General features: G+C 17.1%; 4 protein-coding genes across 4 annotated transcripts; 2 read left to right on the top strand and 2 right to left on the bottom strand.

Annotated features, from left to right (window-relative positions):
- Positions 1–114: 114 nt before the first annotated feature.
- PRELSG_0725100 (dynein light chain, putative) lies at positions 115–1,302 on the top strand (the record flags this gene model as incomplete). The annotated part of the gene is made up of 5 exons (XM_028675954.1): positions 115–138; positions 246–287; positions 417–540; positions 859–936; positions 1,232–1,302. 5 exons carry the CDS (start codon positions 115–117, stop codon positions 1,300–1,302), a joined length of 339 nt encoding a protein of 112 aa, XP_028532492.1.
- Positions 1,303–1,738: 436 nt separating this feature from the next.
- PRELSG_0725000 (conserved Plasmodium protein, unknown function) lies at positions 1,739–4,985 on the top strand (the record flags this gene model as incomplete). Its single annotated transcript, XM_028675953.1, has 5 exons — positions 1,739–1,975; positions 2,256–2,354; positions 2,507–2,638; positions 2,805–3,137; positions 3,315–4,985. 5 exons carry the CDS (start codon positions 1,739–1,741, stop codon positions 4,983–4,985), a joined length of 2,472 nt encoding a protein of 823 aa, XP_028532491.1.
- Positions 4,986–5,559: 574 nt separating this feature from the next.
- PRELSG_0724900 (fumarate hydratase, putative) lies at positions 5,560–7,482 on the bottom strand (the record flags this gene model as incomplete). Its single annotated transcript, XM_028675952.1, has 1 exon — positions 5,560–7,482. The coding sequence occupies one exon, from the start codon at positions 7,480–7,482 to the stop codon at positions 5,560–5,562; it is 1,923 nt and encodes a 640-aa protein (XP_028532490.1).
- A 1,210-nt stretch (positions 7,483–8,692) lies between these two features.
- On the bottom strand, positions 8,693–12,349 carry PRELSG_0724800 (zinc finger protein, putative; the record flags this gene model as incomplete). Its single annotated transcript, XM_028675951.1, has 5 exons — positions 8,693–11,205; positions 11,378–11,761; positions 11,850–11,979; positions 12,103–12,217; positions 12,348–12,349. Coding segments are annotated over 5 exons (3,144 nt in total).
- Positions 12,350–16,280: the final 3,931 nt, after the last annotated feature.

The following is a 16,280-nucleotide window of genomic DNA, read 5'->3' as shown; positions in this document are numbered from 1 at the left end:
AAAGAAGTATATTGAAATTTTACTATTTATTGTAATAAATAGTTTAAATTTTAGAATAAAATAATTTTTATTTGCTGTTTCTTCAACAAAATAATAGAAAAAGTAATTAAAATCATGAATGATACAGATAAATTTGAGGTAATTTGTAGCATATTGCTTTACCTGAAAACAACTATATTTTTATTTCAATTTTTTTTTCTTTAAGTAAATTTTAAAAATTATTTAAACAATAAATATGTTTATAGGAAGAATTTGATATTGAACAAATGGAAGAAATAGGAAAACAAGTAATTTTTTTTTTTAACCTAATAAAATAAATATCTTTTAATATAAAAATATATTTTTATAAGATTTACTTTTCATAAATTATTCTTTTCTTGATTATTTTAAATTTTTTTAAATAAAATTTATAAAAGACTATTTCTCAATTTCTCGAAAAAATGTATTATAATGAAGAAAAAACAAATTTCTGGGTATCACAAATTTTAGATACAACTCTAAAAGAGTTATCTAAACTAAATAAGCCATTTAAATATGTTGGTAATTTTTTTTTTTCTTATATGTTTAAAAATACAATGATTATTTTATCTTAATATGTAAAGGGAATAAAAAATAGATGTATTAATATGTTAAGAAATAACGGTAGATTAATTAAATTAGTAAATTAAAACAGTATATTATAGAAATTTTGTTTATGTAATAGCATTATTTTAAAAAAATTATGTTTCATTAGATTATTACAGTATATTATATATTATATTAATAAACTTGAAATAACAAGAACATAACTTTATATAAAGCTCTTTTAGATTAAATTTGAAAGCTAATAAAATGGCTATTTATTTTCTTATATTTTAGCTACATGCATATTAATGGAGAAAAATGGATCACCTTTAACTACTTCTAATGTTTGCTTATGGGATGAAAATTCTGACGGTTTTCAAATTATTAAATGAAAAAAAAAATAAAATAATTAATATATAATAAAAAAAGAAAAAGAAAAAAAAAAAAAATTTTTAAAGAATAATAAAATAATTAAAAAAGAAATATAAAACCATGCACACACAAATATGTATTTATTTATAAATATCTTTTGGAAAAAAAGACTTTGAAATTATTAGAATACTTAACAAAACAATAAATTATATAAAATAAATTATTAATTCTTTTTTTTTTTTTACTATTTATATAAAAATGATTTTATTTTTTATTTTTTTTTTAAATTTTATAGGATTATGTAGTGTTCAAATGGGTAATGAAACCTTAGATTGTATTCTTTGTATATATGCTATTAAAACATGATTTTTTTTTTTTTTATTTCAATATTTTATTATTCTCATAATTTTCATTTTATTAATAATGATTATTTTTTTTTTTTTTTTTATTTTAAAATTAATATTTTATATTTTTTTTTTTTTAAATCCATTCTGTTTAATTAATTTTAAATATATTATGCAAATACCTTATTGTATCTAAGTCAATATATTTTTATAAGAATATACTCAAAAAATTTATAACATTAGCACTGGAAATTTCTATTTCTATTTTTATTTTCCCAAATTGAATGTTAATTTACTTAATATTCATCGTTACTTTATTTTTTTTTATCATTATAAATTCGTAATATATAAAAATTTCCTAATCTTTAAAAAAAAAGAAGAAAAAAGAAAAATACATTTAAAATTAAAAAACTTATAAATATATATTACTTTAAAAAAAATAAAAGAAAAAGAAAAAAATGGAAGAAATCTATGAAAATTTAAAAATAATTGATTATAGTTTAATATGTTTTTTAAATAAATATAGAATTATACATAAATATATAAAATATTTGTCAGATATTTTTGTAAATACAATTTATGAATATAACAGATTAATAAATAAAATTATACTTATATATAAACAAAATATTTATAATGCCTTTCATAATAATTTCATTAACTTCAAAGAAAATGAGGAAAAACAGAAAGAACAAGTAAAAGCTTAATAGATATTTATTATTCTAATGTTAGAATAATATATGTAATAATTTCATTAGCAATTATTATAAGTGCCTTGTAAAAGAGCAAGTTAATTTTGTATTTGTTTTTCTTTAAATGCTTATAAAATTAAGAAAAAATTTTAGAATATTTGTAAAAAAAAAATATAAATAAATAAAAAAAATAAAAAAAAATAATTTTTGTTTTATAATTTATAAAATATATAATAGTCATATAATCATTTATTATATTAATTAATGCAATTTTTTCTATAAGGATAAAAATATAATTAAAATAAAAGAAAATCTAAAAAAAGCTTCAAAACTTACTAAAACTAATATAATATTTAAAGGAGATATAGAAGAAGATGGAAAAGTAAAATAAAATTAAAGAAAAAATATTTTCTTTATATATTCATATATATATTACTTATTTTTATTAGAGTATGCTATCTAGTTTTTGTTTTTTAATTATTCCTTTTATTTTATTCTCTTTATAATTTATTTTATTTCTTTTTATTTATTCAGAACACATCAGAAATGAGCACGCATTTGAAAGTTGATTTACCTTATAACATATTGGCTTTATATAAATTTAGATATTATAGAAATATATTCTTTAAGAATTATTCCACATTAAAAAAGAATGATAATTATTTAGTAAAAACATATATAATTATGTAAAATTGATAAGAGATAATATATATGCATTTTGTTTATATCTTTAATTATTTTTTTTTCTAAGATAATATTTATCAAATATCCTTATTATCAGATTTTTTATTGTTATTAAGTTGCATTTTTTATTCTTTCTTGATATTAATAGAATGCAAATGAACAAAGACAGAAATTTTTAAATAAATTGAAATTATCAGCCAAAGTAAATGATAAAGAAAAAGGGAAAAAGAAAAGTGATATCTTTAAAGATGATTATAAAAATATGATAAGAATATTAAACGAAAATTATTTTTTTAAAGAATCACAAAAGTTAAAAGAAATATTGATTATAAATAAATATTTAAATAAGGCTAAAAATATAGTAAATAATATGCCTCAGTTTTTATATAATATAATTGAAGAATTTGAATTAACTGAATCAGAATTTCAAGAAAATATGTATTTATTTATTCTTCTTGCTTTAAATAAATGGATCAAAAAGGTATTTAATTTATTTAAATATGTAACCTGACAGAAAAAAAGTTTTAGAAATAATTTTTTTTAAAATTTCATTTCATAAATTTAATTATAACCTTTAATTCCTATATTCTTTTTAGATGAGCAAAATAATATATATATGTATATATTTTTTTTAAATAATATTATTTTTCTATTTTAGATAATATTCGAATGTGAACATTTTATCTCATACTCCAAGTTAGAAGTGTATAAAAAGAAAACAGAAGAAAACGAAATATATAAAAAGTATAATGAATATTTAAACGAAATTTTACTAAGAGGAGTAGAACAAACAATAGTATTTAATGAAGAGAAATCTTTTTTTCTTCTTCCTTCAAATCTAAATTATAACATTAATACTTCCTTTTTAACTTATTATTTTTTCTATATAAATAAAAACCTATTTGATTTTTTAGAAGGGTTTTACAACAATTCAATTAAAAAAACAGGGGGAATAAATAATAATGAGAAATTGAAAATGATTTTATTATATAATCGAAAAGAAGAAAGTATATATATGAAAAATGATATATATAATTATAATTTACGTAATGAATATAACGAAATAGACAACTGGAATAATTTGGGTTTTTTTATTGAATATGACTATATGTATCCTAACATTTTTTTAATTTGTAATTATTTATTACAAGACGAAACAAAAAATATAATAGACATAATACATAAAGTACAAGGAAATAGTTATAATTTATTGGTATATCAAGACATTTCTATAATTATTCAAATAATTTTATTTCTTTTCAAAAATTTAAAAATCGTGTTTAAAAAAGAAATAAAGGAAAAAGATGAAAAAGAAGAAAATGAAGAAAAAGAAGATGAAGAGTATGAAGACTTGCGTAAATATATTTCGAAAACTAATTTAAATCATAGTTATTCAAATAACTATGATAAGCTTTTACTTCCTTTAAGGTTAATGATATTAAATTTATTAAAATTTATACATATTATAACAAAAAGTTCTAATAGAAGTTTTATTTGTAACTTTTGGCAAAAATTGAGCATAAATGAAAATATAGGAGAGATAGACAACATGTATAGAAAAGAAAAACAAGAAATAAAAGAGAATATAAAAGAAAAAGATGAAGAAAATATTAATAATAAAGATATCACTTCCTATGACTTTATTTCATTAAAAAATCACTGTAACCAAAATAATTGTTATCTTTTTAATACAAAAAAAAAAATAAAAGGAGAATTCACTGCTTGCAGTTATAGAATAGATATTAATGAAGCAATATATAAAAGAATATTATGTTACGATTTTTATAAAATAGTTAGTGATCATGTAAAAAAAGTCAAATTTGAAATTGAAAATAGAAACAATAGAGATATGTATACTGGTATATTATTAAAAAAAAATAAATATAAAATAGAAAATGATCAGAAAATTAAAAATAATTCATTCATAAAAGGGAAAAGTATGGTAATGAAAAAGAAAATTCCTCAAAAATTGGAAGCAAAATATTTAATAAATGAAAAAAATTCTAGTATTAAAAAAATTATGTCAAAGATTGATAACAAAGACAACGTATCAAAAGATAGGCAAAAAATTACCTCAAATTCAGAAAAAAATATGAATACAATAATTTTAAAAAACAAAAAAGATACAAAGGAAATTATTAGAAATACAAAATATACTAAGGTGGATTTAGAAGAAAAAAACAAAACTTATGAAAATAGAAAAAATATTATTAAAAATTCAGTTAAACCTACCTCATTATCTATTAACGGTAAAAATCCTACTACTACATCATTAAAAAAAGGTATAAAAAAAGTTTTTAAAGTCATAAAACAAGAAGAAAAATTATAATAAAAAAAATGAAAAATATATTTTTATATAAAAGTTTAAAAATATATAATAATAAAAAGAAAAAAAAAAGGAATAATAATATAAATGTTTATTTATTTAAGAACAAATAATTATATATATATATATTAATAAATAAAATAAGTAATATAAATTATAATTTAATATTAATTTTTTTGCCTTTTCTACTCAATATATGACACTAGTTTTTTTAATACTATAAAAAAAAAAAAAAAAAATGGAAAAAACTTTATTTTCCACTTAATTTTTAGTAAACAAATTATTAGTTCTGCTTACAAAAAGTAGTGTTATTTTAGTGTGCAATATTATATAAATATATCTCTAAAACATAATGATTTTTAATAATATCTTTTATAAAAAAAAAAAAAAAATATATGGGAATAATAGATAGGATTTCGGTATAATAATAATTATTATCCACAAAAGTTGTGATTGTGTACTTTTATAACTTTATTATTTGAATTTATTTTTATTACTATAATTATATATGTATATATTTACACATTAAAAAATAAATATTGCATGCTTTATTACTATGTATTATTATTATTTTTTATTAAGGTATCCACTTATTATAAAAATCATTCCCTTTATTATCTATAACGATAAATGCAGGAAAATCAACTACATCAATTAAATGTACTGCTTCCATTCCCAAATCTTTAAAATCAATAACTTCAACTTTTTTAATATTATTTTTTGCTAAAATTGCTCCTGGGCCTCCTATACTTCCCAAGTAAAAACCATTGTATTTTTTACAAGCATTTCTAACTACTGAAGATCTATTACCTTTAGCCAAAGAAATTAAAGAACTTTTATTTTTCATTAAAACTTCAGCATAAGCATCCATTCGACCAGCTGTTGTTGGTCCAAATGAGCCACTTGCATAATTATCCGGCTTTTTTGCTGGTCCTGCATAATATATAGGATGTTTCTTAAAATAATCTGGTATTGGAATATTATCATTAATAAATTGATCTACTATTTTTTTGTGAGCTGTATCTCTAGCTACAACTAATTTTCCTGTTAATAGTAACAAAGTTGATATGGGATACTTAGATAAACATTCTAGTATTTCTTCCATATCTTGATTTAAATTTATTTTTATCCCATTGCTTTGATTTAAGTTTTGAAATGTAATTTCTGGTAAATATTTAATTGGCTCATGTTCCAATTTTTCCATGAATACTCCATTTTTATTTATTATACATTTTATTTGTCTATCAGCTGAGCATGAAACACCTATACCTATAGGACAAGAAGCAGAATGTCTTGGTAATCTAATAACCCTTACATCATGGACAAAATACTTTCCCCCGAATTGAGCTCCTATACCTAATTTTTGACTTCTTTCTAAAATTATTTTCTCACTTTCTAAATCCCTAAAAGCTTTTCCATATTCTCCCCCATCTTTTTTTAAGTCATCTAAATATCTGCAAGATGCTAATTTTACCATTTTTAAATTCATTTCAGCTGATAATCCACCAATAACAATTGCTAAATGATATGGTGGGCAGGCAGATGTCCCTATTTCTTTTATTTTATCTAATAAAAAATTATACAAAGAATCTTCATTTAATATACTTTTGGTTTGCTGAAACAAAAAAGTTTTATTTGCACTTCCACCTCCTTTAGCTATAAATATTAATTCATATTTCGGACCTTCATATATATCATTTTTATGATTTTTATTTAATTTTTCATTTGTACATAAATTATTGTTTTCTTTTTTCTCCTTTTTAATATTACTATATATCTCTATTTGGGAAGGCAAATTGTTTTTTGTATTAACTTCGTTAAACATATTTAAAGGAGATAACTGGCTATATCTGAAATTATTATTTTTATAGGCATTATAAATTCCTAAATTAAGATATTTGTGATCATAAGTTGTTAATATTTCTTCATCTTTCTTTCCTAAAACGATCGCAGTACCAGTATCTTGACAACCTGGTAAAAGCCTTTCTGAGCTTATAACAGCATTTTTTATTAAAGTCATAGCAACATATTTGTCATTTTTACTAGATTCTTTATCATTCAGTATAGTTTGTAATTGATTTAAATGCTTCTTATTTAAAAAAAATAATATTTCTTTAAATGCATATTCACATAACTTTGTTAGCACAAATGGTGGAATGTGAATGTATTCCTTAACGTCATTCTTACTTATAGCTTGTTTAGAATATATTTTTATATTACCATTTTCATCAAAAAATTTGTCTATATCAGTGAAATCATAACCATAATATTTAGTTTTATTAGTTGGATTCTCATTTATTTTAACAACTTCAATATATTTACTGAGCTCATCAATACGTGTATATTCGATATCTTCTCCTTCAAATTCTAAAATATCTAAAAATTTATTTAGTGTATTAATATTTAATTTATTTATGTTATAAACTGAATTAGTATTGAGAATTTTATTTCTACAAATTTTATTTGAAAATAAAAATGGTATGTTTTTAAAATTTAGCATTTTACACTACTTTGTTTTAAAAAAAAATTTTTTTTTTAATATTATCATAAATGTTTTCACTTATATTCATAGAATATATCTTACTTCCTACAATTTTTTTATAAAATAATTGACAAAAAAAAAATTCCTAAAAAATGTTTAATAAAAATATATATATTTTTTATCTTTTTTATTTTTTTAACCCTATATATATAAAAAAAAAAGAAAAAAAAAATAATAATAAAGAAAATTAAGTTTCTTTTTTTTATGTTCTTCTAAAAATGTATCTAGTTAATTTATATTCTTTAATATGCTTTAATGACCTTTTTGTTATTAATTATATCATTTTTTTAATAATTTCATATACATTTCCATTTTTTTTTATGTTTCATTTATATTTTTTTTTTTTTTTTAAATTATTCTTAAATGTATTTTCTATATTTAATAAAGATATTTAGTCAATTTTTTAACACTTATTTATGTAAATATATATTTTAAATGATGTTGAATGTTTTTTTTTGATAAAAACTACAGTAAATTATTTTAAGAATGTTTTTTTAAATACATAATGCATGCAAATATATATATATTTACACGTATGTTAAATTATTTTGCGAATAAATATATGAAAAAAATATATAAATGAATAAAATGTATCATATAGAGTAAACAAATAAACAAATTAACAAAGTGTAATTTAAAAAAATAACACACTTCTTTATATTTTTATAAAAATGTTTAAAAAAAAAAAATATATATATATATACATTTAATTTTAATTTTACATAAAAAAAAAGAGAGGAAATCATTTATATATATATTGGTAGTATATATAATATTTTTCTATTTAATTAAATTTGAAATATCATAACAAAATTTTCAAATGAATTGTGTAATTAAAAAATTTAGATAATAAATTATATATTTTTTAATTGGAGTAAAAAAAAAAAAGAAACTGCAAAAAAAAATACTAAAACTATATTCTAAAATCAAGAATATTATTTTAAAATATCGTAGTAATAAATTCTTATTACTTTATTAAATCATGTAAATGATATGATTATTTACTATCGAAATATTTATATATTGATTTTTTTTTTTTCAAACAAATTATTATACAATATTTAAAAAAAAAGGGGAAAAAAAAAAAAAGCTAAACTTCAGTTATTTTATATTCTCTCTTATTCTTTATTGTAAATATTTCTAATAATTCTTTACATATTTATTACTTCTATTCTTTATTTTTTATTTCTTCATTTTTGCTTAAACATTCGCATAGTCCACTGAAGCTATAAGTTAAAGGATTAAAGTTTTTTAAAATTTTTTTTCCATTTTTATTATTAAAATATAATATATGATCATCCTTTACATTAATATTAGATGAATTTTTCCTTTTATTAATTATATCATTTTTATTACTATAAATATAATTAGTAAAACCTTCATCATTTTTATAAGAAATTTCATACATTTCTGAATTATTATTTGCAATATAATTATTTTTATTTGTATCTATATAATTATTTGAATAATTATATTTTGCTAAATTAGAAATATCTATTTTATTATAATCATTGAAATAATAATTATGATCATTGCTACTAATGTTATTAGTGATATTATTTTCATTATTATTATTACTTATATTATTACAATTAATGCTATTGGTGTTATTATGTTTATTAACATGATTGTTATTATTGTTATTATTAATATTATTAGTGGTATTGTTATTATTATTGCTACCACTACTCATATTATTATTTATCATACCATTGTTTATGTTTGTATTCATTTCAACACTTTTTATATTATTATTACTATTCAACGCACATATATCTACTAAATTCATATTTTCATTAAAATTATTAGATTTATATATAAGATTTTTTCTATTTAAATATTTTAAATTATTAGAATTGCTGGAACTGTTTTCTAAACTATTAGTCATTTTATCTACATTCTTTTTATTCAAAAAATTATCTAAATTATAATTAATATTGTTAGGATTTTCGTTTATTAGAATCTTATTAATATCTTCAAAATTTGTGATATTTTCATTAATATTATTTAACTTACTTTTTATATTATCATTAATTCTATTTATATCAATATTATTCATAAAATTCATGTTATTTACATTTAACATATACATATTTCTTTTATGTTCTATATGATTATTAATAATTTCATTATTGTTTTTGATATTTATAATTTCTTCGTCATCTTCATTGTTTAAATGATCTACATTTTCATTATTTATATTTTTATTTAGCATACTTATTTTATTATTTAAAAGGATATTTTTATTTATATTGTTATTTAAATTTTTCAAAATAAAGTCATTAGAATTTTCATCATCATTCTCTTCGTTTGCAGTTATATCACCATTATTGAAATTGTGATTATTTAAATTTTCCACATTATTATTATCTAAATTTTTAAACTTTTTTATTTCATTAATACTGTCTATGTTCAATTTATTAATATTACTTGTGTTATTATTTATATTCTTCTTGGTATTAGTTAAATTATTTAGATTTTTTTTTAAACTATTACCATTTATATTATTTATTCCATCACTTAAATTTATACCATTGTATATATTATTTGCATTTGAATTGGTATAATTATTTTTAAAATTATAATTATTTAATATATTGTCATCGATATCACTGTTTGCATTTTTTGATACTAGTAATTGCTCATTATACTTATTAGAATTATCAATTATGTACTTATTTAAAAGAAGGTATTTTTTAATATTATAATCTGAATTATTAACATACTGCGAATTAATATCTTCATGGAAATATTTTTCGTTATCTGATTTATTTTCTTCTTTTAAACTCGCTATATTTGTCTTTTCACAATTTTGAACTTTACTTTTGTTTGATTTCATTACAACAGATTTTATATTTTTATTTTTAGCTTCCATTTCATTATTCATATTTACTAAATTAATATTGTTTATATTGTATATAAGATTATCTAAATTAAGTTGATTAACATTTTTTTCATTGGTCATGTTGCTCTTGTAGCTAAAACTTAAACTATCATTTTCACAGTTTTCTAAATTTTCTTTTGTTTTATTTAAATTTATAATATTATCACAATAATAATTGGAATTGTTTTTTGAATTTTCATAGGTAGTATTAGAATCAAATACAGAATTTTCTACAGTATCTTTTTTTTTTGATTTATTATAAACAATTTTTTCTTCTTCAAAATCTATATCATTTTTATCCATTTTATTTAATAAATTAAAGTTTAAGTTACAATTTGCATTGGATGATAAATTTGCCTTTTCTATTTTTCTTAAATTTTTTAACTTCTCTAAATGTATGTTATCAATATTTTGCATATTCGTCTCTATTGATGAAATACTGTTTTTATAATAATCATTAATTAATCTCGTTTTACTGCTGATATTCATATTCTTAAAATTTTCATAATTATTAAGCATGTCAATATTGTCATCGTTTTTATATGTATATAATTTAAAATTTTTGCTTTCTCTTCCATTTAATTCTTGATTATAGTTGTATTCACTGGGGGATAGCTTCTCATTTACTTTTAAAAATTCATTGTTTTTTGCAAAATCTTCATTCTTATGATGATAATCATTTTTTAAATTCTCATGATTATTTAAAAATTCATTTTTTATGAAATCATTTTTTGTATTTTTATTTTTTATACAATCATTATTAATTAAAGGGTCACTGTTATTGAAAAAAACATTTTCTATAAATTGTATTAAGAAAAAAAAAATGATATGAAGGAAATATTTAAATAATATATAACTTATTTTTAATGATAAAGATAGTAATTTTAGAAAGGTTAAATACTAAAGAAAGCTATATATTGTATTAAAAAACTATAATAATATGTATAAAATATATATATTTGAAATTACCATTTTCCTTTTTTTTTTTCATTTCATTGAAATAATCATTTTCTAGATTATTTTCTAGTAAATATTCCTTGTATGTTTTTTTATCATTATTTGAATAAAAATTAAGTGTATTTTTCTTTGGATTTTTTATAGCTTGTTCGTTTTCATTAAATTGGCTAATGATATTGTAATTATCTTCTTTATTATCTTCTTGATTATTTTGATCATCATTTTTCATATACATATTATTTTCATTATTTTTTAAATCTAACTTATTTTTATAATTCAAATTTTCATCATTATTATACACTCTATTCATTAATTCTGTTGAAGAAAACTTAACAGAAGGATCAAGTTGATTTATGTTATGAGCCATTGGGCATTTATCTGCTTTGTTGCAATAACCTTCAAAATTTGGAAAATTTTTAAAAATAAATTAAAATTATAATAAATAATAGATATATAAAAATATTATTTAAATTAAAATATTTACCATCTAAGAAATATTTTGTACACAATCTAAGGGCTTTTCCTGATCCTCTTAATTCTTCTTCTGTATGAGCAAAAGTACATTTAGAAGCTTCACAATAACTTCCTGATAAAAATGTGTAACACATTCTTGTCTTTAAAAAAAAAAAAAAAAAAAAAGTTAATTATTAAAATAACAGTATATTATTTAAAAGAAAAAAAAGAAAAAAAAAAAGAAAAAAAAAAGAATGTTCTAGGTAAATATTAAATATAATTACTTTGTAGAATTTGGGCATTGGTCTAACATCTAACTGACCATGTGCCCAGCTACATTTATTGCCTCTTGCACAAATACCTTTTGCATAAAAAGAACAAAGCTGAGTTTTATATAGCCTTTAAAAAAAAAAAATGAATATATATATATATATGTATGTATTATTATAAGAATTATTTATACTTTTATTTGTTTATTATTTATATGTACTTATTCTAAACTTACATTTTTGTTGGAACACTCTTTTACATAAAGTATTTATACGTATCTCTAATTTCTTATTATTTCTAATTATTTTTAGCTTTTTTTTCTTATATTTATATATAATGATACATACATATATATATGTACAAGTAATTATATACAAATATGTTTTAATTTGACCTTTTCTATTTCATAAATTTTTAATACATTTAAATATTTTTATCATAAAGAATACATATAATAAAATGAAAAGAAAAGAAAAAAACTACATATATACTTAAAGCAGATTTATATTTAAAAGACATTTAAAATTAGTATTAAAAATTTTGTTTCAAAAACTAAAAATTATAATTTATAAATGTGAAAAACCTTAACATAAAAAAAAAATATATTTTAAATATCCTTTTTTTATCAAAAAAAAAAAAAAAAAATTAAAAAATAAAAAATAATAAAAAAGAAAAAAGAAGAAAGAAAAAAGGAAAAAGAAAGAAAAATAAAAAAATAAATTATATATTCTATTTTATTTTATTAAAAATATTAGGTATAATTTAATTTAAAAAAAAAAAAAAAGAAATACATAAAATATTTTTAGTGGCAAGTATACATATATATATTAAATATATATACATATAAATGTACAACTTTTTTTATATAAAAATTTATCATATTTGTTTTTCCAATTATATATATATTTAATTTTTTTTTTTTTTTTTAATATAGTATTATCTATTAATAATTTAATTTAAATTACTACTAACAACAGACATATTTTTATAAATTGATAATTATTCAAATGGGTATTTTTTTTTTTTTTTTTTAATTTTTCTTTTAATTCTTTAAAATATACAAATAAAATTACAAAAAATATAATAGTAATAACTAAAATTTTAAAATAAAAAAAAAATATATAAAAATAATAAATAATAGCATATACAATGATAATACGTAATAATGATAAATAAGAAATGATACTGAATAGTATTAATAGATAATTATAATAAATAATAATAAACAATAATGATAAATTATAATAAGAGTACATAATAAAAGTAATAAATTATTTTAGATTAATATATGTAGTTTTTTTTTTAATTTTATTAACACATTTATGTACTTGCTGGATATGTATTAGTGTTGTAATCAATCATGTATGAAATTAATAATTAAAATAGAATAAAAAAATAATATGCTTATTTTTGAAGTTTAAGCTAAGGCTATTTAAAAATACTCAAAAACTAATATATATATATATATATATATATATATTTAAAAAAAAAAGAAATTTTTTAAAAAATATAAAATTACTACATTTAGTAATAACATTATTTATGTACTCTTACTTATATACTATAATTTAGCTTCAATTAATTTAAAAAGCGAAAGAAAAATAAGTGTATATATATATATATTGCAATTTTTTTATTTATATTTATAACAAAATTTTATATTATTAAGAAAAACGGAAGAATATATTAAAAAAAAGTAAAATAAAATAAGTACATATATAATGAAAAATATAAATGTAGAAGAACTAACTTCGTAATATTTGAAAAAAATATAATGGAATATAAATTCTTTTTTATTAATTCTTTTCTCTTAATCTTTTAAAAGATATATATATATATATATATATATCTGTTCATATAAATGAATATAGATAGGCATATACATGTATATGTGTATCTTTTATGTATGTATATATACTAGTAATTTACTTCATTAATTGAATACTTTTCTAATAAAATGAATTTTTTTTTCCATATATATATAAATTTTTTTTTTCTTCTAAATATAAACAAACAATAATAATAAAAATTAATTATATGAAGATATATTCTTCAAATATAACAAATATTATTACTGATTGTACTACTATATAAAATAAAGAAAGGTGGAAGAATTAAATGAAGCTATACATATAAAATATATATTTTATAAAGAAGGTACAATTTGTATTAATTTTCTATATATGATCTTTTTTTTTTTCTTCTTTTTTTTTTTTAATTTCTTCTTTCACTTAAGAATCAAACAAAAAAGTACTTGTAAAGAAAAATAAAATATGTATCATATAATATAAAATATATGTATGAATGCATAAGTAGAATATATAAATGAATATATGTATAAATACATAATTGCATTTATAAAAAAGTATCTACTAATAACAATCAAATTACCAAAAAACTTTCAAAATTTTTTGAAAATATAGTATTTCAAAATTGTATAAAAGGGAAAAAAAATAGGAATGGAAATAAGCAAAGCTAGTAATATATATATAGTAATTAAAAAAAAAAAAAAACACTAAAAACGCACTTATGTATAAGTATATATATATTACTACTATTGAAAACTTAAAAAAAATTAAAATAATAAAATAAAAATAGTATTTATATTTTTCCTTTTCCTCCTTATAAATATGTGGAGTTATTATTTTCTAATTAGATATTAAAATATAATCATATTAAAAAATATTAAAAATATAATTGAAAAACATTTAAAAGGAAATTTTTTAGATTAAAAAAAAAAAAAAGATATCTATTAAAATCTAGTAAAAATTTATAAATAATAAAAAAAGAAAAAAAAAAAAAAAACTAAAAAAATTAGTATATGAAACAAAATGATATTTAGACATAAATTAAAAAAAAAAAAAAAAATTTCTTGTAACTCAAATATAAGTTTTCTTGTTAATTTTTATTCTTTATATATATATACATATATATGCATAATGTCTATATATGATGTAATGAAAAATAATGACTGATAAAATAAAAAAATTGAAATTATTATATAATGAAAAATAAAAAACATCAAAATTTTATAAGATTATATTAAAAAAGCTTTTAAAAAAGAACTGCTTATTATATAAATAAATTATACGAATATGCATATATTTACTATTAAAATACTATAAAAAAAAATAAAATAATAACATAAAAACGTAAATAAATTAAAATAAAATGAAGGAATAAAAATATATTTATTACAAAAATATAAATCATAAGTTTGATATATATATTGTAAATATACTATTCAAAATTTTGTTATTTTTATGAATTATATAAGAATAATTACTAGCAAATTATTATAAAAATATGAATTTTATTTTTATATATATATAATTCTATATGTTTAAGCATATATACATATATATATATATATAAACTATTTTGTATATCTTTTTTTTCTCATTTGTTTATGCTTATTTACTTTTTTTTAAGTTTAAAATGAATTGATATCATTATGCACAAACTATTATTTTGAAATTTAAAAAAATAAAAATAAAAATGAAAATAGAATTATTTTTTCTTCTTAATGAATAATATACATCTTTAAAAAAAAAAAAACTTAAAATAAAAAATTGAAAAGAAAAAATGACAATATCCTACTTCTCTAGGTTCTTTACATAAAATACGTGCCTACTTTTTTTTTTGAGATAATAATAGTAAAGTTATATATTCTTGAATAGAAATATAAAATTAATAATAAAATAAAAATTAGCAAACTTTTTTAAATATAAATAAGCATTTAATAATATTATAATAATTTCTTTTCTTTTTTTTTAATATGAAAATTTAAGAAAGGTTTACAAATATAATTCTAGAATTAAAAAAAAAAATATTTGTATATATGTATTTTTGTCGCTCTTATTTTTTTTCAATTATTTACTTTTTTTTTTTTTTTTTTTATTAGTTTTGGGCTAAAAAAAAAAAAAAATTATATTTATATATTTATGTATATATCTATATATTCATAATATAAAATCTAAATGAATTTAGTGAATGATATCGATTTTCCATGTCATAAAAGATGGTTTATAGAAATATTTTTTTTATTTTTTTAGAATATATAATGTATGTACATCTAGTAATTAGAAAAAAATTGTATAAACTTCCTTTTGAACGCATTTTTTTTTTTTTTTTCATCGTATTTTTTAAAAAAAATGTCAGTGAAAAATCTAATAGTGACTCAAACTAAAAG

This window comes from Plasmodium relictum (assembly GCF_900005765.1).
Source record: "Plasmodium relictum strain SGS1 genome assembly, chromosome: 7".
Classification (NCBI taxonomy): Eukaryota; Apicomplexa; class Aconoidasida; order Haemosporida; family Plasmodiidae; genus Plasmodium; species Plasmodium relictum.
This window is presented reverse-complemented; position numbering and strand designations above follow the sequence as displayed.